At 42.6% G+C, this 22,492-nt stretch overlaps 1 protein-coding gene across 2 annotated transcripts in view; it reads left to right on the forward strand.

Moving 5' to 3' along the window:
* The first annotated feature begins 4,728 nt into the window (after nt 1-4,728).
* LOC119449946 (ubiquitin carboxyl-terminal hydrolase isozyme L3-like) overlaps nt 4,729-22,492 on the forward strand; it is a 94,104-nt gene continuing 76,340 nt past the window's right edge. For both annotated transcript variants that reach the window (XM_037713249.2, XM_037713248.2), the window contains exons 1-6: nt 4,729-4,905; nt 4,993-5,004; nt 5,231-5,359; nt 12,311-12,470; nt 19,617-19,699; nt 21,890-21,937. In XM_037713249.2, coding sequence (XP_037569177.1) covers nt 4,861-4,905; nt 4,993-5,004; nt 5,231-5,359; nt 12,311-12,470; nt 19,617-19,699; nt 21,890-21,937 — 477 coding nt within the window. In that variant the 5' untranslated portion in view covers nt 4,729-4,860. The remainder of the gene's footprint in view (nt 4,906-4,992; nt 5,005-5,230; nt 5,360-12,310; nt 12,471-19,616; nt 19,700-21,889; nt 21,938-22,492) is intronic.

The raw sequence follows: 22,492 nt of genomic DNA on the forward strand, positions 1-22,492 counted from the left end.
TTCACACGCACCATGCGCCCGCCCTGCCCATAAAGTTAATAATTTCAACAGTGTGGTGCTGCATCGAGCTCACCCATCTCTGAGCGTTGTCTGTGTGCTTGGGCAGCAAGAGAATGCAAAAACGAACGTGTCACCCTCATCAGCGCGGCCTAGCGCCAGTGCTAGAGTTCGGGAACCGTAATGCGCTAACTGTGCATGGAGTAGAAACGCGCTAAATGAGCCCGCGCAAGTTAGAACGTAAAAAATGGTATTCGCATGGGTACGCGCGGACAATAGCATCATACTTTCAAGAATAACAGTAACGAAAAAAATAAATTATTCGCACAGTCGATCAAGTGAAATACTTACGTGCGTGCAGTGACCGCTTCGCTGACCACTAAGCGCTTTTCAGTCACGGTCAGTAGTGGTTTGCAGTCATACTGCAATTAAAAAATTCTACAATAGCCGTGGAGTTCCACTTGGACCGAATTATCAGATGACGCCAGTTTCGTGATATTAATTCACAAACTTTGCGGATAAATGCATTGACATCCCAGTTACTTTTGTGCTTTAATGCATAAAACGACGTTTTGTTTAGTGATAAATGAAGTTTTGTCATGTTGTAAGCATAAATGACGTTTTGTTTTGTTGTGATTGTGTGTGCGTGTCACTGTGTGTGTGTGTGTGTGTGTGTGTGTGTGTGTGTGTGTGTGTGTGTGTGTGTGTGTGTGCGTGTGTGTGTGCGTGTGTGCGTGCGTGCGTGCGTGCGTGTGTGTGTGCGTGTGCGTGTGTGTGTGTGTGTGTGTGTGTGTGTGTGTGTGTGTGTGTGTGTGTGTGTGTGTGTGTGTGTGTGTGTGTGTGTTGCGCAGAGGCGCAGTTCCTGAGAGAATTAACGCACGGGTGTTAATAAGTCCTGCTGAACAAGTTCCTAGCTGCCATTCCATATAAACGCCCCGTTTTGGGGCAGCCTGTAAATCTGCTAACTTGATTCAGGCAAGGTAACCTTTTTTGACAGTCTCGCTGTTTGCAACCCATTAAAACTGGGTGCCCCATGTGGTACCACACTTATCTTCTTCAACGAACGCAGCAGATCTACACATTTGATGTATGCGGTTCCTTTAATTGCTTCATCATTGTCGTTATGATAGTGCGCCGGATAACTGAAAGCAGCCGTTTATATTATACAAGATGCTCAGTTGAGCGGACATACAGTTTGGAACGTCGTTATATTTATGTACAAAATATAGAATAAGCGTAACATGTTTCTCTCAGAAATCAGACGGGAGAATAATTTATTTTGTTTACACTCTCCCCCCCCCCCCCCATTTTGTTTTAATTTGAACAAATGCTTGGGTTTTACGTAGCAAACCCACGATATCATTATGAGGCACCCTGTTTAGTTCTCATCACCTGGGGTTCCTTAACGTACGCCTAAATAGAAGTACACGAGTGTTTTTCGATTTCGTTTCCATCGAATTCCGCGACCTGGATTGAACCCGCGAGCTCCAGTTTAGCCGCGCAACGCCGTATCCCACTATATAACCACTATAGTGGCCACTACTATAGCGATCACTATATAGCCACTATTTAGGCTACCGCGCCGGCTTTCTTTCTTTTTCTTTCTTTCTTGTTAAGTATCGACTGAAAAAAAAATCTACTTACGGCTTATAGCCAAAGGTTAGGATACACAATAACTAAAACTGTTCTCGGCGCTCGAGGTCTGACCGCAAGAAATGACCCCGTACCAATTACTCCACATTCTGGTACGCGAGGACGGTGGAAACGTGAATGGAATGTTGCGCTGCTGTTTTCATTTTTTTCTATAACAATACTTCCCGTAAATCTGAGCACAAGGCGCCGGATGAGAAAGATATGTTTTTTTTTTTTTTTTTTTTTTTGAAGCGACAAGTAGGAAGGTTACGTATATGTTTCTCCGTCTGCGTTTCGCAAGACCTACTGATGGAAAACTATATGCGTAACAATACACACGAGACATACGTGCTGCTTGAAGAACGAGAAAAATATTCGTTCTCCAAAGGAAACCGTACAGTGTGTTGGGCTGCTAAGCACGAGGTCGCAGGATCAAATCCCGGCCACGGCGGCCACATTTCGACGGGGGCGAAATGCGAAAACACCCATGTACTTAGATTGAGGCGCACGTTAAAGAACCCCAGGTGGTCCAAATTTCCGGAGTTCCCCACTAAGGCGGGCCTCATGATCAGATCGTGGTTTTGACAATTAAAACCCCATAATTTATTTTTTAAACAGTACAATAACATAGTAGAATGAAAGCCGACACTGCGGCCGCAATGCACGCGCAATCACCGAGTGGCATTAAAAAAATCTCAGTTTCGCCCGAGAGGCGAAGCATCAATTGCCATCGCAAATTAGTAGATAGCTATAGGGAGTAAAGATAGTCGTCTTATTGGTTGTATAAACTTGGACACATTCGCTTACCAACTGAATTAACAGACATGGTGTCACAAGCAAACACTCAACGATCCCACTCGATGACCGCAGCCAACCGCTGTCAAAACGCTGGCGTGAGCAAGCGCAGCTGCAGCAGCGAGTGATGGTTCGTGGGGTCTATCGCTTCAACGAAAACTGAGCGGCGAAAGCACAGCGCATACGAAGCTATGAGTCGTCTCCAGATCGCTTTCAAGATACGGTGCGGGAGACCGGCCGCAGCCGCTCAAAGTACAAGTGCGCAGTTGCGGGCAGAGTAGAAGACGCACCCCCTCCCTCTCGCGTTGCGTTCTCGCTTTTCTCCTTTGGGAGGAAAGCGGGGACACGGGGTCCTTAACGTTCCCCTTGCGCCGTTGGTGCGCAAGGGGAACGACGTCGCCCCCCTCCCTTCCATTACCCCACGGCCTTTCGCGCGACCATCGCGTTTGCTCTCCGCCGTGCGTTCGCTCTCCGTGAAAGCGCGCGTCCCTCGCGCGCTTTCCATCGCGTGCTTTCACTCACACATACGGCGTGCGGCGATGATGTTATTGCCCTTGGACTTTATACGGAACCTCCCGGCGACGGCAGAAATCCGCTTGGAGTGTCCATAATTGCTATCGCAATTATATAAAAGGTGAGAAAGGAATTTATTATTAAGGCATAAATACATGTCACATGCAATCACTAGCGGTCACTAGCGGCAAAAACTATAGGGGCTTTAGCAAAAACGCGTGCGTCATGCCGCGAGCGGCAAGTTGCCGCGCGTCAGCGCCTTGCCGCGAGGCCACCGTGGCAAGCGCATCTCGCCGCGCGGCAGCGCGATAAGATCTCCCGCGCTTTCCGAACGCGCGAGCAACACCACGAGCGCTCGTTGTTTCATGCAGACGACGATCGTCGATTGAAAACCCGGCGCGGACCGGCGGCGGTCCGGTTGTGATGGCTCCGTGACGTCACCCTCGTCGCTCTTGATTGGTTCTTCATCTCGCGGCACGCGGCATTTGCCGCAGAAATGGTCTCGAACCCAACGCCGCCCGCGTTCGCACCGAACGCGCGCGGCGTTGGTGACGTGTTTATGAACAATGCCACCTTTACTAGTAAAGGAGGCATTGTTATGAAGAACCTGCCAACCTTTGCCGTACACCCTATGGCGGTGAACCGTAACGACCATAAGGCCATGGTCCCTGACTGTGGTCACTAAATAAAGGAAAACCACCGCATCACACACACACACACACACACACACACACACACACACACACACACACACACACACACACACACACACACACACACACACACACACACACACACACACACACACACACACACACACACACACACACATATATATATATATATATATATATATATATATATATATATATATTGTGTCCGTCAATTGTGCATGTGAAACACGCTTAACAGCGACCTTGCCCTTTGCTTTGTCAGGCACGACCAGGTCTTGGTGTCTTTCTTTTAACTCTCCCTCCTTTTTTTTGTTTTTTGCATGTTCAACTTAACGTGACAGGCGTGTCCGTCAATTGTGCATGTGAAACACGCTTAACAGCGAGCTTGCCCTCTGCTTTGTCTGGCACGACCAGGTCTTGGGGTCTTTCCTTTAACTCTCCATCCTTTTTTTTTTTTTTTTGCATGTTCAACTTTGTCATATATCTCTCTATCTCTCCTTTCTCACCCTTTTTTTGGCGCCTTCTTTCTCTGCCTGAAGATATAAAAAGACTGTTGCAAGATTTTCCTGTATCCCTTGAAAAAGGTCGGTCCACCGACCGAAACTGTTGGGAAAATATTAAACCTAAGATAACCGCGAAGTTGTGCTTCTGATTTTCCTAAATACGCTTGGCCCATTGAAAAATCCAGTTACTACTATATATATATATATATATATATATATATATATATATATATAATTCTCATTCTTTAATAGTTCAAATAACCACCAATTACACCATCACATCTTAATAGTCATAATTGGAAATACATAATTCCCACCATAGTACAGCTTCGCTGGTCATCCATCTCCACTCCAGTGGATGGGCTGACCGTTCTTTTTTTCTTTTTTGCGAATAAGCCCTATAAAATTTTTGCTATGCTTCAGTTACGTAACGTTTCATTATTTATGGCTTGATTTTTTCTTTATTTAGTCCATTGTTGCGTAGGTTGTGCGCACTTTTCATCTTTTAATTACTTCCAGTGTGACAAACACCGAAAATGAAACTGAAAGTACTGAAAGGAAATGTAAGTACAGTGCCAGCCGATGTGCGTCACGAGCCGAAGCCACCAGCCACGAGTAGCCACCGGTAACCGGCGTCTGCCTTCATTTAGCAGAATCGAATTGGAACGGTGGGCTTTGGCATCTGACGTCTGCCGATTTTTTGCACTTACTTGTTTAGCAGTCTACTGCCTTACCACCACTACGCTATGGCTAGTGCAACTAAATGGATTCCTTTGGAGAGCAATCCCGAGGTATGAATGCAATGCTTTCTGTACTAACGTGTACACTACTTTGATACAATGCGCGTCTCTGAGCTTTCCGCGTCTCTTTCATTTCAGCTGATTACAAAGGTACGAAGACGGGAGTGCCCGGTGCTGTGCTGGGTGCAGGATGAGTAATGGGAAACTCGGAGCTTTTATACACTTTGGCTAATAATGCCGTAAAAGTTTTCTTCTCGCTTAGCCTGCTAAGGCCTTGCTAGCTTGAATCGATTTGCTGGTTCTTGGGTGGTTACCTCACTGCGTCTCCCATTGATTTGCAGCGACGTGTGGGTCTTTGCTTTTGCTTCTCTTGCAGTTTGCTCACAAGTTAGGACTGCCGGCAAACTGGTCGTTCGTCGATGTGATGGGATTCGACAATGAGCTTCTGGCCATGGTGCCGCAACCAGTGGCCGCCCTGTTGTTTCTCTTCCCTATCACTGACAAAGTAAGCGTCACCATAGTAACTGCGTTAACGAAGTATTGATTCTAAGTGTGCATGTGCTTTAAGTCATGGAGTTCTCCTTGTCAGGTAGTTATTGCGTGCTAAAGGCGCAGACACTGACCAGCATGTCAAAATTTTTTGTTCGGTATCCTGTTTTTCCAGTTTGTACTTACCTTCTTGTAATAGGCAGATAGCTACGTGGTTGTTGCTTTCGCAGCACGAGGTATTTGATATTTCGTAATACTCGTAATATTTCGTAATTTGGTATTTCGCGTAACGTGTTTCAGACGCTGAAGCTATAAACAGCAATGGTTTGAACATGGGGGTCGGCATCTGCTTATTATATTTAAATTCATTGCTATCACCTTAAGTTGACTGTCAGACTAGCGGCGACTTCGCGTAATTGCATTAGACTGCCGCAGGCAGGGACGTCTGTGAGCAGAGAATTGTCATTGTTGTTGTAAATCGTCATTTGGAAGTCAGTTAAGGTCGCTGCCATTGTCACAACAGAAATCCTGCAATTGCGAGGCTGGGGACATGAGGAGGAGAGCAGATGTGTTTGTTGTCAAAGGGGCCGTACATTAATGGAGGAAGAAAAAAGTTTTGGAAAACTTGAATTGTGCCTGCAAATGAAACTTGTCACTTAATTCCTTTAACGGCAGACAGCTAAACAGTCACAGTTTCAATTTCGACCAAAACCAGTGTTCCACAGGTCAGAAGCTGAATTTATTCAGTCATAATAGCCTTCCAAGTTCACTCTGCTATCCCTGTGGACCATCTTGTGTCATACTTTCTCAATTCATCTAACTAGGAGAGACCATGCATTGTTTGGGCAGACAACCAGCAACATCTGCTAGAAAGACTGGTTGCATTTGTCAAAAATTGTCAGGTTGCAATTGTGAATTCAGCTGCTTTGACCAGCAGTGTTAGAAATTTCAGTGATGTGTGAAATATAGTTTGGCAAGATGAATAAAACTCACTTGGGCTCACACTCATGATAAATATTTAGCTTAGGGCTTACTCAAACTCGCCAGATCCCACAACATGCAGACTAGCCAATATCACTTGGGCCGCCTTACTCAGGCTTAAGGGCTCGTGGACTCGTACTCACTTGGGCTCACTTAGATCCACCGATTCAAACTTGGGATTGTGGACTCGGGTTCATAAGCACATAGCTCACTCGGATTATGAATCACTAGCTATTGGTAAGGGTGCTTGTTTGGTTAAGAACAAATCTATATGCAGTGTTGTCACAATCAGTAGGTTGCACTAATTCGCTGCAGGCGCAACATATTTTATGTATCGGTGCAAACAGGGTGAGTACTGTTAAAATCATATAGTTTCAATTATTATTTTTCACCTAGGATAGTGGACGGCCTTTGCACAATGAAGGGCTGCACTAGGTGCTGTAAATTCCAGTATCATCTCTGCATACTTGACTTAAATGCTTGTAAGCTAACTAGGGTTCAACAAACAAAATGATGAATGGTGTTCGTTAGTGGAAATGATACTGCCACCTTTGAAAGCCAAGAAGTACGTACAGTGGAGCCTCGTTAAAACGATCTTCACAGGAACCGGAAAATAAAGTGCATCATTCGAAAATCGTATCATCCAACGTATTATCTAACCAAATTGTATTATCGGGGGAAAAAAATAATCCAGAATTGTATCAATGAGGTTTCACTGTAGTCACAGATGCAGCCTTGAAACATTAAGACAAGGGGGTCTGTCTGTGTGTGTGTGTGCGTGCGTCCTGCAAACAGAATAAATAGCAAAGAGAGGGATGAGAAGAGAAGGAAATACAGCTGGGGGGGGGGGGCAACAAAGCTACTGGTGCTCCTAGGCATTTGTCATGCCTCGGCGCCTGTCTGCTGGTAACTAGTCGGTCCTGGCTGCAGTTAGAGAAAACAGTACTAAATGGTATTAACCTGTGTGGAGGCAGGGAATGTACTCAGAAAAAGTGTGGGTGCTATGCCAGCTGCCGTAATACTTGCGGGAATTAGAACTGCGGCGGTGTTAACCTCGTGAGCCAGTGAAGCTTCTTGGAAGTCTAGATTGTTGTATCGCTTGTCAAATTGCTTCCTCTAATGCAGATAGCATTCTTGACGTTGTCAGACCAGTTTTCTTTTTATGTGTCTAACCGTTGTCGCAAAGCACATAGAACCGACTGGAGCGCTGGTATTCAGACTGCAAAACAATGTGCTGACATCAAGGATTTGAATAAAGGCCCCATACATAGGAATCACATCTTTCAGTCGGCTGAAATAAAGGTCTCCATTTCAGCAAACATAATGAATGATTTACATTTGAAAAAAAAAAAGAAACCCAACCTTGTGATAGTGCAAGGGTCCGCTCTAGTGCGGTCCTGCTCCGTTTGCGTTGCTTCCAGAATGCTCTAGAGATGTGTGTGGCGTTGAGTCAATGTTGCTCAAAGGTTCCTGCCACTTCGCTGTGCCGCAACGTTGTTGAAGAACATTGCTGGAGCAACATGCATCAACATCCCTAAACATTCAATTGCATGCATGATTTTTGAAATTTCACGAGAAGACCCTCATAGTTTTCTGCTGTTATTGGAAGCTGCAATCACTGCTCATGGGACGTATTATTTATGATGAAGGAGGTAGTTATTATATCAATCAGCGGCTGCTGAGCACGAGGTTGTGGGATTGAATCCCTGCCACGGCGGCTGCATTTTGGTGGGGGCGAAATGCGAAAACACCCGTGTACTTAGATTTAGGTGCACATTAAAGAACCCCAGGTGGTCCACGTTTCCGGAGTCCCCCAATATGGCATGCCTCATAATCAGATCGTGGTTTTGGCATGTAAAACCCCATAACTTAATTTTTAATTATATCAGTCAGCCAATAATTTTATTTCGTATATTTCAAAAAACAGACAGAGTAGCAGCGGAGGAAAGCTGCGATTCGGCAGCTTGAGGAGCCCGCTGCCCCCATTACAAAGGTTCAAAGCAGCACAGACATAATTGAAGATCACATCATTAAAGTAACAAGGTACCAAATATAATCATATGATGCAGAATGTATCTTTACTATCAAATTATGCTCTTACATTAATAAATTTCAAGCATAACTTGCTTGAAGCACAGGAAAACAAACCAAAATTGATAGATTCATAATGATTGAGAAGGCATGAAAACATATAGCACATGTGTTGCATTCCTGAGTTTAAACACACAGTTGGTACCTTCCATATTTCGCCTTTCCTTGTCTCATAACCCTGTTATTTCTTTTCTAAGCAAGAAATCGCTGTCAAATACTTTTTCTTTTTAAATCTCACTCTATCTATAGTGGTACAACTGGTGGATTTTAATGACATGAGCACTGATAAATAAATTGGCAATTGGTGTCCCAAAAGGGGTATTATAAGCATACCGAATGAATAGTTTCTGCATTATATATATTTTTTGCAGGATAGAAAACATTGTGGCACGCCGGACTAATACATAATAGGTTAACTCTTTCGTTACTGCACCTATAGAAATTGATCAATTTGATTGACAGTTTTTCTATGTGTTGTTATACATTTCTGTTGGAATTCATCTACTAGCAACATCATACACCCTCTGAAATGATGACTGAACTTTAGCTGTTTGTCAGATATGAAAATTTTTTGCAGATTTGGGAGTCTGGAAAAATAATACTTAGACTGGAGGTATCGTCGAGGTTTGCCTCCGGTGTTCCTAGCACTCTTTCAGTAAAAAGACCCGAAATTGTGCGCTTCAATTGATTCGGTGAGATAATTTTTAAATGACAACAACAGTGAAGACAGAAGCTTCTCTTGGGTTGTCATTGTTCTGATCAGAAGGCTGTTTTAACGATGTCTGAAACAACAGTAGACGCTCGTGAGTGCTTGTTATTTTGATAATTGTGTTCGAGTAATATCGACCGCAACTTTACTTTAACCCCTGTGGGTTTCTTTTATCCATCAGCACTTCGACAGTGTGTGCACAAATTATTACGACCAATACTTTTTGTCATGTAAGGTTTTCATCCACACAAAAGCACGCAGTTGATTACAGACCAACCTTCGACCAAAGCTTGACTAGCTGTCTAATGCAGCACTGCCTGTTCAAGTGCCCTTATTCATTACTGTACAATATTGTGCAACATCCCACATTACTTTACATCACTGTACAGGAACTTAAGAATGCATGTGGAGGCTCCAGTGCCAGCTGAATGCACACTAGACCACCTTGCTTGCCCAGAAATGCTGATAGAATGAAATAATCAAGTATGATGAGGAGGCTTCTGCATGCTCCCTGATCTGACAACCATTGCTTGACGAGCCTAAAGAATGTGCTGAAACAGGAACCAGGTGCCTGTGAAAGAACAGAGACTTCTCATTTTGTTCTGAATAATCTGATACATTAGACGAGGCTGTGTCAATAGCCACATTCGTAAGAAAATTGTTGAAAGTGTTGGCCAACCGAACACTCCAAAGTTGCTTGCTATTGACATCTGTGTGTCATTTTGATTCTGTAACGTATTCAATCGGTTCCACAACACCTCACGTCATGTTGTTTTAATATCTAAAAAAGATGAACTGTTTTCTTTTCTTGCTAACCAGAACTTTTTAGTTAATTTATTTCTGTAGTCTTTGAAAACACTTGGGTTGTTTGGACTATGAGAAGCTATAAAACTTCGTTATAACTGGTCCTTTCTTTTACTCTCGTTGCGTAGCTCAGGTGCGATCCATGGCTTACAAATATTTCGATTTCTTTTACGTACTTTTACAGGAAAGTGCATCTCGTACACATACTTAAATGTTGCGAGGAATTAGTCATACCCTTGGTTCAGCATTACTTGTTCTAAGAATTACATCTCAGTTAGTTTTTATTATTGTTTCACAAAAGAAGCTGAATCTGTAAAGGACTGATAAGAAATGACCATGGATACACATGTGCGCATGTTGTGTTTTTCTGAACACAGGACATTAAAGAATCCGTTCGATAATAGTATTGTGTTTATAAAATTTGTCATAATTGCATTGTTGCTACCTATATCAATATTAAAATATCCTGAAGATATTAATACTTACTTTGCATTGGCAATACTTCCAAGAAATTGGTTTTAGAACTCCAACAAACTTGAAGAAGTGTCATTTGGTGGCCGGGTAACAGAAAGTAAATAATGTATCGTTCATCAGTAAGGAAAGTATTTTTTTGTCAGGCGTGCGAGTGCAAAAGTGATCAAGTATCTGGCACTGCTTCAATTAGCTTATAAACTCCACCTCCGCGACCATTTATTCTGTTAAGATTTGTCTGATAACCTGTCAGTTTAAAGATGTAATGTTCACCAGTACTCAATGTTTCTTTAAGCATAATGGTAGAAAACGTAATAAAAATTTCACCAACATATTCCTCGAGGCAGAACATTTCATTTTTTACCGACCTAGTATTTAAATGAAGACATGGTTAGTGCATGCGATCCTCAGACACCACACTGCTTATACCACTTAGCATGTAATACTCATGCTCATCCATTGTGCAATCCATTCTTGAATGAACATAATTTGCCACTCAGCAGTTTAGCTGCAACCGGGTAAAATCATCCAAAGATTTCACATGCACTGCGCATGCTCCATCACATTTTTGGACAAGCACTTTCCCATGCGAACTTAACACTGTTTTCTGGCACCCAATCTTTCTTGTTTTCAGGAGTTGCCTGCTATCGAGGTTAGGTTGTCCTGAATGAATATGCATAGCTGTGCATCTTTCAGCTTACTTTTTTGTTCTTCCAGAGATCTTTGATTAGACGAAAAAACATGTGGCAGAAACCAATGCACTTAATTGCATTCATTTTCAATTGTGTTGTGCATATAGCTGATGTGTTCTGCAATTCAGCTTAAAAGAACATTGTTCCCTTTCAATTGAAAAATCCTCCGTGGCACAAACATGTCAATGAAAATGCACATGCCTGAGAACTATGCCACAGCAAAACTTCGACACTCTAGGTGTAAGGAGCCCACATAATGTCAACCAGTTTAGAAGCTTTAGGCGCTTTCTAAATAAAATCTGCATATTTAAAAAAGTCCTGAACAATTTTGCCATATGACGTGGTACCTTGCATCTGCAGAATTCAATTTAATGGATTCACCTCCTTTATTTGTATCTCCTCACTCGGTTTACTGGTTCAAACGGAACCATGGCTACTGAGGATCATGTTGACACAGCCTCGTATGGAGTCCAGTAGACTCAAAAACAATTTGAATTACATGTGATTCAGACTTATACTCATTACTCAGACTCATACTAGCTCCAATTCACTGATACTAAGACTCGTGCTGATGCGGAATCACTTTGACTTACTCATACTTTCACCTTGTAGGGTAGGGGCTCACTCAGACGCAACACGGGTAGCGGATTGAGTGAGTCGACTGAAAGAGTTGACTCTTGAGTTTACCAGCTTGTGGTGGTAGCTGGTTGAAGCCCTGGTACCCTTTCATCCATACTTTTTGGTGCCTTATTTTGCTTCATGGTTGGCACATTGCACTACAAATGATGAACTGTTCAGTTTTTGTGAAGCATGCAAGTTATGGCAGTGAAGTGGTGCCCTAATTATCAGGTATGGAAATGTAACAGTTGGTTCCTTATTATTCAACACTAGCCGAATGTTATCGGTCACATTGGCAAGCTTGTGCGTCTGAAAACAGGGATACTTAAAAGTTTATGATTGAGTCAATCATATCCCTGAATCGTAAAAGGAACATGTTGATCTTGGAGTACTAAATAGTGTGCTGGATGTTTACTGTGAAATGAAGTGCTGGACTAATGGCTGAAAAAATGCCTTGTGGGATTAAGGTCTTAGACCACTGGCTCTTTGCTTTCTGTGTTGCCTGTTCTGTTCATTGACTGTCTAACATTTTTTTGTGCAGGCTGTTTTATGTGAAATGAAGATTGGAATATATTTATTTTGAGCCTTTTCTTTCATGCAGTACACCAACTTTGTTGAGCAGAAGAGCCAGCAGATTGGCAGTGCTGGCCAGGTGGTCAGTGACAACGTTTACTTCATGAAGCAGACAATCAAAAATGCCTGCGGTGCCATGGCTTTGCTCCATGCGCTGACCAACAGCTCAAATCAGGTTCAGATTGCATGTGAGTACAGCTGCGTTCATTACTGTCCATTTTCAAACCTGTTGTGCAGGGTACACCCTAGTTGCATATCTGCCAACTTTGTCGAATTTTCCACAAAGTTTATGAATTTAGGCTCACTTTATGGTTTTACGAATGTTGTGTAAAGTTTTACGAAAAGTAAATTCTGGCCTTGCAAAAGTTTCGCTTGCTGGTTTTTGAACTTTCTGTTGAAAGTATTCTGCAATTGAAAGGATGCAAGAGGGGTACTACTTGCTTTGAGCAAGTTTATACCGACAAGTTCCTGATATAGGTGGCATTGGCAAGAGCAACGTCGCTGAAAGCCGCACTGAAATTCAAAAGCAATGTGTTGCTTGTCGGTCTTTGCTGTTTCAAGTTTGTTGCTGCTTGTGTGCTGCATCTAAAGATACCGGATGTTTAAAATTAAGCTTTACAGAATTTTTAGAAATCGCCTATGGCAGGTAGCGTAATTCTTATCATTGAGCTGGCTTATTCGATGAGGCGGAAATTAGTAGCATGCGAAATGAAAACACATATTAGACTAATTAACAAAAATTTACTAATTAAATTCCTAGTTAATTACTTTACGACACATATTGCAATTTACGAATTTTAGTGGGTGAGTTTGTCAGGCGTATCCACTTGGAATGAATTTCCAGAATGACGCCAGTTTGGAGATATGCGCCATCAAACTCGCCGTAAAAATGCACTGTTGTTCCACTTACTTTTTTTACCAAAATGCTGTTTTATACATTGAAGCACAAAAGTAACTGGATTGCCCATGTATTTTGTCCCACACTTTGGGAAATAATATCTCGAAACTACTGTCATCCTGGAAATTCATTTCAAGTGGATACGTCTTACAAACTCACCGGCTACAATTCGTAAATTGCAATATGTGTTGTAAAGTAATTAAGACGTTCACTAGTCAATTTTTGTTAATTAGTTGAATATGTGTTTTGATTTCTCGTGCTACTAATGTCCGCCTCTTCGAATAACGATATGAATTATGTTACCTGCTACAGGTGATTTTTAAAAATTCCGTCAAGCTTAGTTTCGAACACCCGGTATATCATTGTTAATAAAATGCGTGTGTATCCCTAAGAAAAGTGTGCTCAGGCAATCTGTTAAAAAAATATGTGCTATCTTCCACTTTCTACACCCCCTCGGTGTGGTGTTAATGGGATCTTGCCACTTTTAAAGTTCACTGGTTGGCAGTATGTAATTAAAAAGTCAACAGTACATCACAATGTATTGATTTATTTAGTAATACTGCCAATATCATATGGTATATCACAGCGGGAAGGACACATGCTCAAGTACAGCATATAAAGTCAGACACCAAAAAGAAACCTTGGTTACAGGATGCAGTTCATCATGAGTAACATAACTGAATACTGGACAACTCTGAAACCTTTCATTAACTTCACTTTGTTGCACTTAAATAGCGCACATTAACCACTTTAGAGGGTACTTGCATGATATTTTTGACTGTTAGTTCCTTAAGTGAAATGAAGGTTGTAGAGCTTTAAACACTTGAAAAAAAAAAAAAAAAAGACAAGCCTCAGAGCGCTATAAATTAATTTAATAGAAGGGTTTTTCCTCAGCCAATTTCGGTTTTGTTTCCAGGAGGGTACTGTATCGGGACATCACGGCACAGAATGTGGGAACAGGACACACTGTGACATTTTGACACTTGCTCTGGCTGGCTCAGTCACCTCATGTGCTGCTACTCATTGTGAGGGCCGAAGTAGCAGCATAGCGAACGACCGAGCAAGCCGGAGCAAGTGTCAAAGTGCCCTAATGTCCTGCTTCCACGTGACCTCATACTCTGTTGTGATGTCACGACATAGTATCCTCCTGGGAAACCAAACCGAAGCTGGCTGTAGAAAAGCTACTAAATTATTTACGGCGCTCTGAGGCTTGTCACTGTTATTTCTAGGGATAGAGCTCTAGGGCCTTCGTTTAGCAAGAAAAAATGAATATTCAAGAATACCCCTACAACATAGTCATCCCAACTACGTCAACATTGCATCTTTTATGGTCAGACTAATGGTCATGGTCAGACCTGCAATTAATTTATGCTCTCGAACTAGTACATAAAGGGTATAACAACACATTACAGATTCAAACAATGAATGAAACTGCTGAACACAAGGAAATTGTTTTTGTTCTGGGAGTACTTTGTTATGAAAGATTAGTCCAGAATGAATTCTGTAAGAAATTACAAGGCATTTCACATAACCCAATCGAAGCTTAAACTTAGTGGCTATGACCTTATGTTGCAGTGCACATGAATGCGAGATTGATTCCTTACTTGTAACAGCTGCATCCCTGTAATGGCAGTATGCAGTGAATATCTATTTTGACACTTTGACACATCTAAACAAACCCATATTTGTAAAAATAAATCCACACAGTCCTCTATTATAGCAGCCCAGATACAGTTTTTGGGCATTAAAACCACTCAGTTCACCCAAAAAGAAATAATGCATTACACAGATTAAGACCAGATGTAAGCAGGCACCAGTTGTAGCACTTTGCAAGTTAATAATTAGGGTATATTTGTGATTGATTGAGGAACATTTAGCTTCTCAGGCACAGTTGTGCGTATCCTCTAAAGACAACTTCGGCAGTTTATTTAGGTCTATGACAAAAAATTTAGAATTGCGCATTTTCATGGGAACTTTGGTCATGTGCACCAGTCATTGTGAGAGGTAGAGTTGGGTAGTGTTTTTATTTTCCCACAAACTAATCTTAATGGTAGATCTGCGCACTTGCAATCTGTGCCTTAGAACTAATTATTTACAGTGAAAGCTCGATGATACGAATCTCACGGGGTCACGAAAAATATTCGTATTAGCCGAAATTCGTATCATCGAAACAATTAAAACTACAGTCGAATCTCGATAATTCGAACTCGAAGGGGCCCGAAAATTTGTTCGAATTAAAAGGACGTATTTTTGAAGTATTCGTGCACCATAGCACGATGCACGATAGGTGCGAGTCGTGAAATATCGCGGCGAGCAAGCGCATAGCAAGCGCGGGCCACGAAACTGCCCAGGCCAGCTAACGGTCGCTTCCCGATAACGGCAGAAAACGAAGCTTCAGGGAGCGGGCGGCGCAGGCACGCGGGTGCGCGCGGAGACCGTGGAAGGTGAGGGCGGCAGGGAAGCGGATTTGTCCGCGTCAACTCCGCCGCTTCTGTGGCTCCCCTCGCCCTCCCTCCCTCCCTCCCTCTCAACTCCCTCGTAGCTTTCTCACCTTCGACTCCGTGCGCACATCTCCGTGCGCACCCGCCGCCGTGCTGGCGCCAGCTTATTTTAGCCGCTCCCTGAAGTTTCGTTTTCTGCCGTTATCGGGAAGCGAGCGTGTGCGGGCGTGGGCAGTTTCGTTGGCCCGACTGCGCCTCCGCCGCTGCTTCCCTCTGCGCTGCTGCCGCAGCGTGCAAGGTCAACATGCGACTAGAAAATAGAGGAAGCATAGAGGAGAAGGGTTCACTGCCATTTTATCCGCGTGGCTGAGACGTCGGCACTAGTGTGTGCTAGAATACGGTTGTCTAGAACACACTAGTCGGCACGTACACGCTTGTTCCGGCGCGATGCAGAAACGGCGACCTTGCAATTTGAGAGAGGGTGACATTTCCGCCGCGTGTTTTTTTTTTTTTTTCCGTTCCTTCGCGCGCGGCATTGAGGGGTCTCTCCTGAGCTTTAGCTCTACGGCGGTGTCGGAGCAATGCCGGTCGGAGGCGCCGCCGCGTGATTTGGCGCGCTGCTAAGAGCATTGTCGGTGCGCGGTATGTTCGAAATAAGCGTGTTCGAATTAACGAGATTCGACTGTAGCTAAATTAAAGAGTCAGAGGTGAACTCACTCAGGCACATGTACGTAAAAAGCATTTATTTCTTGAAGAAAAAGTCTCTAATGTCCTTCTATCTCGGTAGACAATCCTATCTCGTTAGACATAGCTTGCTGCGACTAGGTGAAATGGCGCAAACACAAAGAACGCGGCCCGAAGCACAGCAGCCACTCCGTCCGATGGGCGGCCGCCGAAAAGGAGGAAAAGTACAAAAGCGCCACCGCTTCAAACTCTTCGCGCCCAGTCGCGGAGTCCGCGCTGTCCGGCGCCGCGTCCGCGCCTCCGCACCAAAAGAGAACGGGAGAAAGCGCGTGACTGCGCGCTGTTCTCTTTCGCGGCCGTCGGTGGGGGCGGCGTTTATTCGTATCAACCGACGCAGGCCGAAAATCGGTTCGTAACAACCGTTCTCTAGCACGTTGCAAAGTATTGGGGCTCGGCCGGGACCACAAAAAAATTCGTATCATCCGGAAATTTGTATTATCCGTGATCGTATGATCGAGCTTTTACTTATATTGGCCATTACATGCTTGCCGCTCATAACTTCGTCAGCCATGAGAGCACTGAAGCTTGTGCCAAGAAATTGCGCGGCTGTTTTTAAGGATTGTGTGCTTGGTCTTATTGTGATGAGTGAGTGTTGGGCTTATCTGCTTGCACAAAGGTTTCGGCAGCAATGTGACTTTCATTAAGCAACCTTATTTTTTCACAAAGTATAGTCATGCAATAGAACACGTCGTACTCGCAACTGAACAGTGTGTCGAAAATGTTGCTACTAGCACTCCTGTTCCCAACCTGTGCGTGCTTTAATGTCATGACCAACTTCACAATATGCAGATCTCCGAGTTGCCCGATTCATTTTCAGTTTTGGGTTATTGTTGCAAGCCTATCTAAAGTTATTGATGCATTTGTGTACCTCTTGCTCTTTATGCGAGACGGGAGTCATAGAGTAATCTAAAACAACCACTTACCTGACGTGACAAAAAAATAGCTGGAGTCATATGAAAAATATTAGAATGTGTTAAGCACTTGATGCTGTTTTCTGCAGATTACTCATGAGATTACCTTTCTACGAGTTCTTAGTAAAGCACAAGTGTGTTTTCAGTGAATAAGTCTTGCATATTAGCCATACAGGAGTAGCAGGTGACCATTTAATAGTGTTGGCCAGACGGTCCACATAAGCAATATTTTTCCAAACGTGGAAAGTATCTGTAGTTACATCTGATAAGAAATAGGCCATCGACAAAAGCAGATTCAGACTTGATTACTTTCTTCTTTATAGCCAGAGAATAGACTTCGTTTCATGGGAAACACATTTTAGCTATCTATGATTGTGGTATGCAAGCTTGCAGTTGAGTAGCCTTCGTCATATTTTGTGGTCTTTGTACTTGCCCCTCTCCACGACGGGGGAGCAGGTGCAAGTGTCAAGGGTTGAGCCCTGATGATGTTTTGGCTCGTGCGTGCTGAAGCCCATGCCTGTTCATTGTCGACAGGACCACTCAGCGTAATGCAAGCAGAATGCTAATCAGATCTATCAAACTGGAAACTAAAAGCTTCTATTCAACCAGAAATAGGTGGATATACGTAGCTCAAATGCTTTGGCATCTGCAGTTGTCTGTGGAAAGATTTTTCCCTGGTTTCAGTGACCACAAAGTGTTGCTTTGTGGAGTCACTCCTCTACAGTCAGGAAATGTCAATTAAATTTGTCACTGGTGTGACTGCGGAAATCAGGTGATGTGTGGTTATTGCATTTTAAATGTCTGCCTCGCAATCACATACGCACGGGTCATTGCGTGCAAAGTTGGCAGCAAGTGTAGGCTAGGCAAAAGGGACATGGGAAACAACATGGAAATTGAAACTCATCCAACCTCCATGCTTGTCTATGTGAAATGTTAGACAAGCATGGAGGTTGAATGAGTTTAAATTTCCATGTTGTTGGACAGCCTCTGTGTGACTTATATGCCGTCAAATTTGTATATATAGCTAGCATTACTAGAGTGTTTTAGTTGAGTGTCTTTACAGTCCACTCTGAGTTGCCCCGCTAAGCCACAGCGGAGCGGTGGGCGATTTTCCTGTTTTTAGTTATGCGTTTAGCATAGCGCAGCGGACCTTTCGTAGTTGCAGTGCCCTCTGGCCAAATTCAGCATAGTGGAAAAAAAAAAACTTTTGTCACTTTTACAAAGTAAAACGAATATATCTATAACTTATATGTTCATGAAGTATCTAGACGGGCATTTGTAATGCATTAGCGGTCCACTTTATCCAGTGGAAAATGAAACGTCGACTTGGTGAACACCACGTGATAGCCAGCGAGGTTGTATTCTGCATCCCATCCAATCCTTTCTGATGCCAACACGCTGGCAATGTTTTTGTTAGCTGTGCTGTTCACTTCACTTTATTTGCTTAAAGAACCAGTTGGAGGTGTATTGCACAAGTTATTCGCACTCGCACGACTATTACCTCGATGCAAGGTGCCCTGATGCGCGTGCGAGAGAGGGCGCGTGCATCGACCATCCTCGCTAGCGAAAGATGACAGCGACGCTCCGCTTAGGCAGTTTGTAAGCGGACCGCTTTTCTCGCTTCGCTAGCCCGCTTGCGGCTAAGCGGAGGGCGCATGCGCATTCGTGCTTCCATTCCGTTTAGCTGCTGGGGCGTAACAACGCCAAACTAAAGCACTTAATTATCGTTTCTAGTCACTTACAAACCACATGTAGAGATTTGTAAAAGAAGTCTTCTTTGTGAGAATAAGTATAACAAATTCAGCAGCCTTGACATATGAAACTTGCACTCCAGAAAATGATCTACCAACTTTTCCATAACCTGCTTTGCATAGATATTTACCACTCTACTTCTTGTACCTTTCACAGGCAATTTAAAGGGTAGAGCAGTATGCCCGCATGTAGCAGTAAGCACTTTGATCATTTCCTGTCACTAGTTAACCTACATTCCTGTTAGATATGAACTGCATTTTATGTGTGCCTGTCTTTTAATTTCTTGCACTTTTGTACAGCCATGTTCATTACACTTTTTTTTACTACTTCACATAATATTTATTGCTAATGTGTTTGCTACACTCTAGTCGCGGTTTAAGTGCAATTCATGTTGCACAAAATTGTGCTTTATATAATTACTCATTTTGCTTTGTAATACGTTTCAATTATGTTTATGCTTTTCCTGCACTAATCCCCACGTGATCGGCAATATGTATAAAACAATAAAATTAAAAATAAATAACTAAACTTTCTCTGTTACGTGTTGTGCATAATCTCCTTGCACCTTTCTTATTTTTTGCTTTTTAGCTGACTCTGTGATCCAGAAATTCGTGAGTGCTACTTCAGCCATGAACCCTGACCAAAGGGGATCCCACTTGGAGCAGTGTAAGGTAGGTAGTCATTTCATTTAATGGAGGTTTCCCATGACAGGACAGGAGCACTTCAAAATGTCCTTACATTGTAGCTTTTGATGAGCGAGTCTTCTTGTTAGTTTGAGGACTAGCAGGTGTCTAATGTACGTAGCAGCTGTGCATGGCCAGCCTTGCAGAGCGAAGTGCAGTCTGCTTTCCCATGTTTGCGAAATTAGGGACATTTCTTTTGAAAATTTCTCTGAGATTGACGATGGTGAACATTATGTGTATATTTATTTCCATTCTGTGAAGATAAACTTTGCAGGTTTCACCTTACTTCTGATTGCCAGATTTGAAGGCATGCTGCTGTTTCTTTTTGTTATAAAATTGGGTGCACATTATACTTGAGTGTATGTTAGATTTGGGTGTACATTGCTTTCTACCACGAATTCATAAAAACTGGGTTCATGTTAGGTTCAGAGGTGCATTAGCAGTGCTGCCAAATTTTTTTAGAGTGCATTGCAAGAGTGAGACAAAGAAGCTCAATTTTAACTAAATACTGTTGCTAAGTCTCTAAAAACGCACTTGGTCCACAATGTCCTTGCAAATTTTCTACTTCCTGGCAGTCGCAAAACGAAACTTTGCTATACACGCTTGGTCGCATGTTGTTAAGATAGTGTTGCCAATTATGTGAACATTACACAAGTCATATACAATGTTGCAACCTCTTATCCACCTGAAAAAACTGTGTGGTACTGATTTGTTCGAAAGCCATGAGAAATGGAAGCGGTGCATTCAGATTCACGAGCCAAGCCTCTCCAGTATGTTACCCCTTTCTAGAGTCAATTTATCCTATTACTCACATACTGAGTTCTGAATTACAACATAAAATTTATTGCATCATGTTTTGGTAAATTGACTGCTAATGTCCACCAGTTGAACATACTACTATTTAGTGAAAGTGCAGAACCTGCAACGTCAAGACCCATTCTAATCGCCTTTGTAAAGACAAAAAAAAAAAGCAATCATAAATAATAATAATACCACCCTTGCTTCATTGTGGTCATAGTCTGAGAGTCATACAGTTAATTCTGGCCACTTATTTAGAGCTTTGGAATAATAAAATGCATTCTATAAGGCCATTTTTGAAGCAACTTTGGTAACATTGAAGTCGTTTAACTGTCTCGAAGTCTTCCGTCATTTCGCTAAAAAAACTTTCTGGTCGTTAAAAAGAAAATTCTCTTTAATGGCCCCCCCAAAGAATGCTAAATCTCGCAACAGAGTCGCTAAAATGGCTACGTTGCGTGTTAACAGGATGAGGTAACCACTGCCAAATAAAGCAGCAGTGTGCTTGCACATTTTTCCTGCATCTTTTTCATTCAACCCACTGGAAATGCAGAAAACACCCGTGCACTTACATTTAGGTACACGTTGAAAAACCCTAGGTGGTCCAAATTAGTCTGTAGTCCCCCACTACTGCGTGCCTCATAATCAGACGGTGGTTTTGGCACATTAAACCCCATAGTTTAATATATATATATTTTTAACTGGATAATTAGACGGATAAGTAGACTTTTTTCAAAGTCGAATCACCAGAAGTCGACTGTATAGTGTACCTTCATTTTGTGTGTATAGCAAATGGAAGATTACGCACAATCGATCTACTATCTACTTATTAGTACCTACCTATTATTGATCTACCTGTTAGTAAACCCTGCATTAATGATAACCATTCCATTCTGCTGGTACTATTGCACTGGAAACGCAGCAAAGTGTTGTTGAAAAGGACCTATTGCATGTTTATAGGCTGTTGAACTGCTTTCATGGGGCTGGCCGCATTCACGTCTGGTAGATTTCTGTTCATTTATACCTTAATCTGCTTTTTAAGGAACTGTACAGTTTTAATAATCTGGCCATTTGTTTCCATATAAAAATGACCAAAGGTACCTGATATATTGACTAAGAATTTCTACCAATGCCATCCTAGCATCAGTGTTTTCTTATTTTTGGCAATTTTATTTCCCCTGGATGTACTCGGGCTGTGTGCTAATTGTGTTCAATACGTTAGCTGCTAGTATATATTTGTGTTCTTGCTGTAATACCACGCTGTCAGTTATCAGCTTGCCTGGCTGTGCACTGATTATCTCGAACACCTTTGTGAACTCTGTGATGTGTGGTGGATTACTTTTCTGAGCAAAAGGTTCTTTAACTATGCATATTGCCTTTTAGGACATTGCCGAACTCCATGCTGAGTGTGCTAGAGCAGGGCAAACTCAGGTTAGTGAAGGCCACTTTTTTGTGTCTCGGGTCAATACTGTTCGGGGGAATTAGCATTATAATTGAAGCGCATAAAGAAAGCAGTACGAACATGAATATTTGTGTTTGTCCCCATTTTTACATGTTTGCCCTTTTTAGCTCTAATTGCTCTCAACAATTATATACCGGACCAACTGGCTGAACAGTTCATCCTCCTTATTAAGTGTCGGTACAATCTAGGCTTGCGCGAATATAAATTAGTTGGTTCGAAGCGAAGTCGAAGCTAATAATATTAGTGTCGAATATCTTGAAGCTAATAGTTCGAACAGCTGTTGGTTTTGCATAATACCTTAACGCTACAGCCAGATGTGGTCAAATCTATAATATAGGGTGAAGCATAAAGTTAGTGTCGTTATCAGGCTACAATCTCACTCGCTCCATGCTTGCCCGTTGGCCAGGCATAAACATTGACATCATTCATGGGCATCTGCTAAAGGTGTGACTGACACTTGTAATCTTCAGCAGTTCTGTTTCAGTTTTCTGAATGAAATTAGACAGAATTTATTACACTGCAAG

Source organism: Dermacentor silvarum, chromosome 4, assembly GCF_013339745.2.
Source record: "Dermacentor silvarum isolate Dsil-2018 chromosome 4, BIME_Dsil_1.4, whole genome shotgun sequence".
NCBI classification, from domain to species: domain Eukaryota; kingdom Metazoa; phylum Arthropoda; class Arachnida; order Ixodida; family Ixodidae; genus Dermacentor; species Dermacentor silvarum.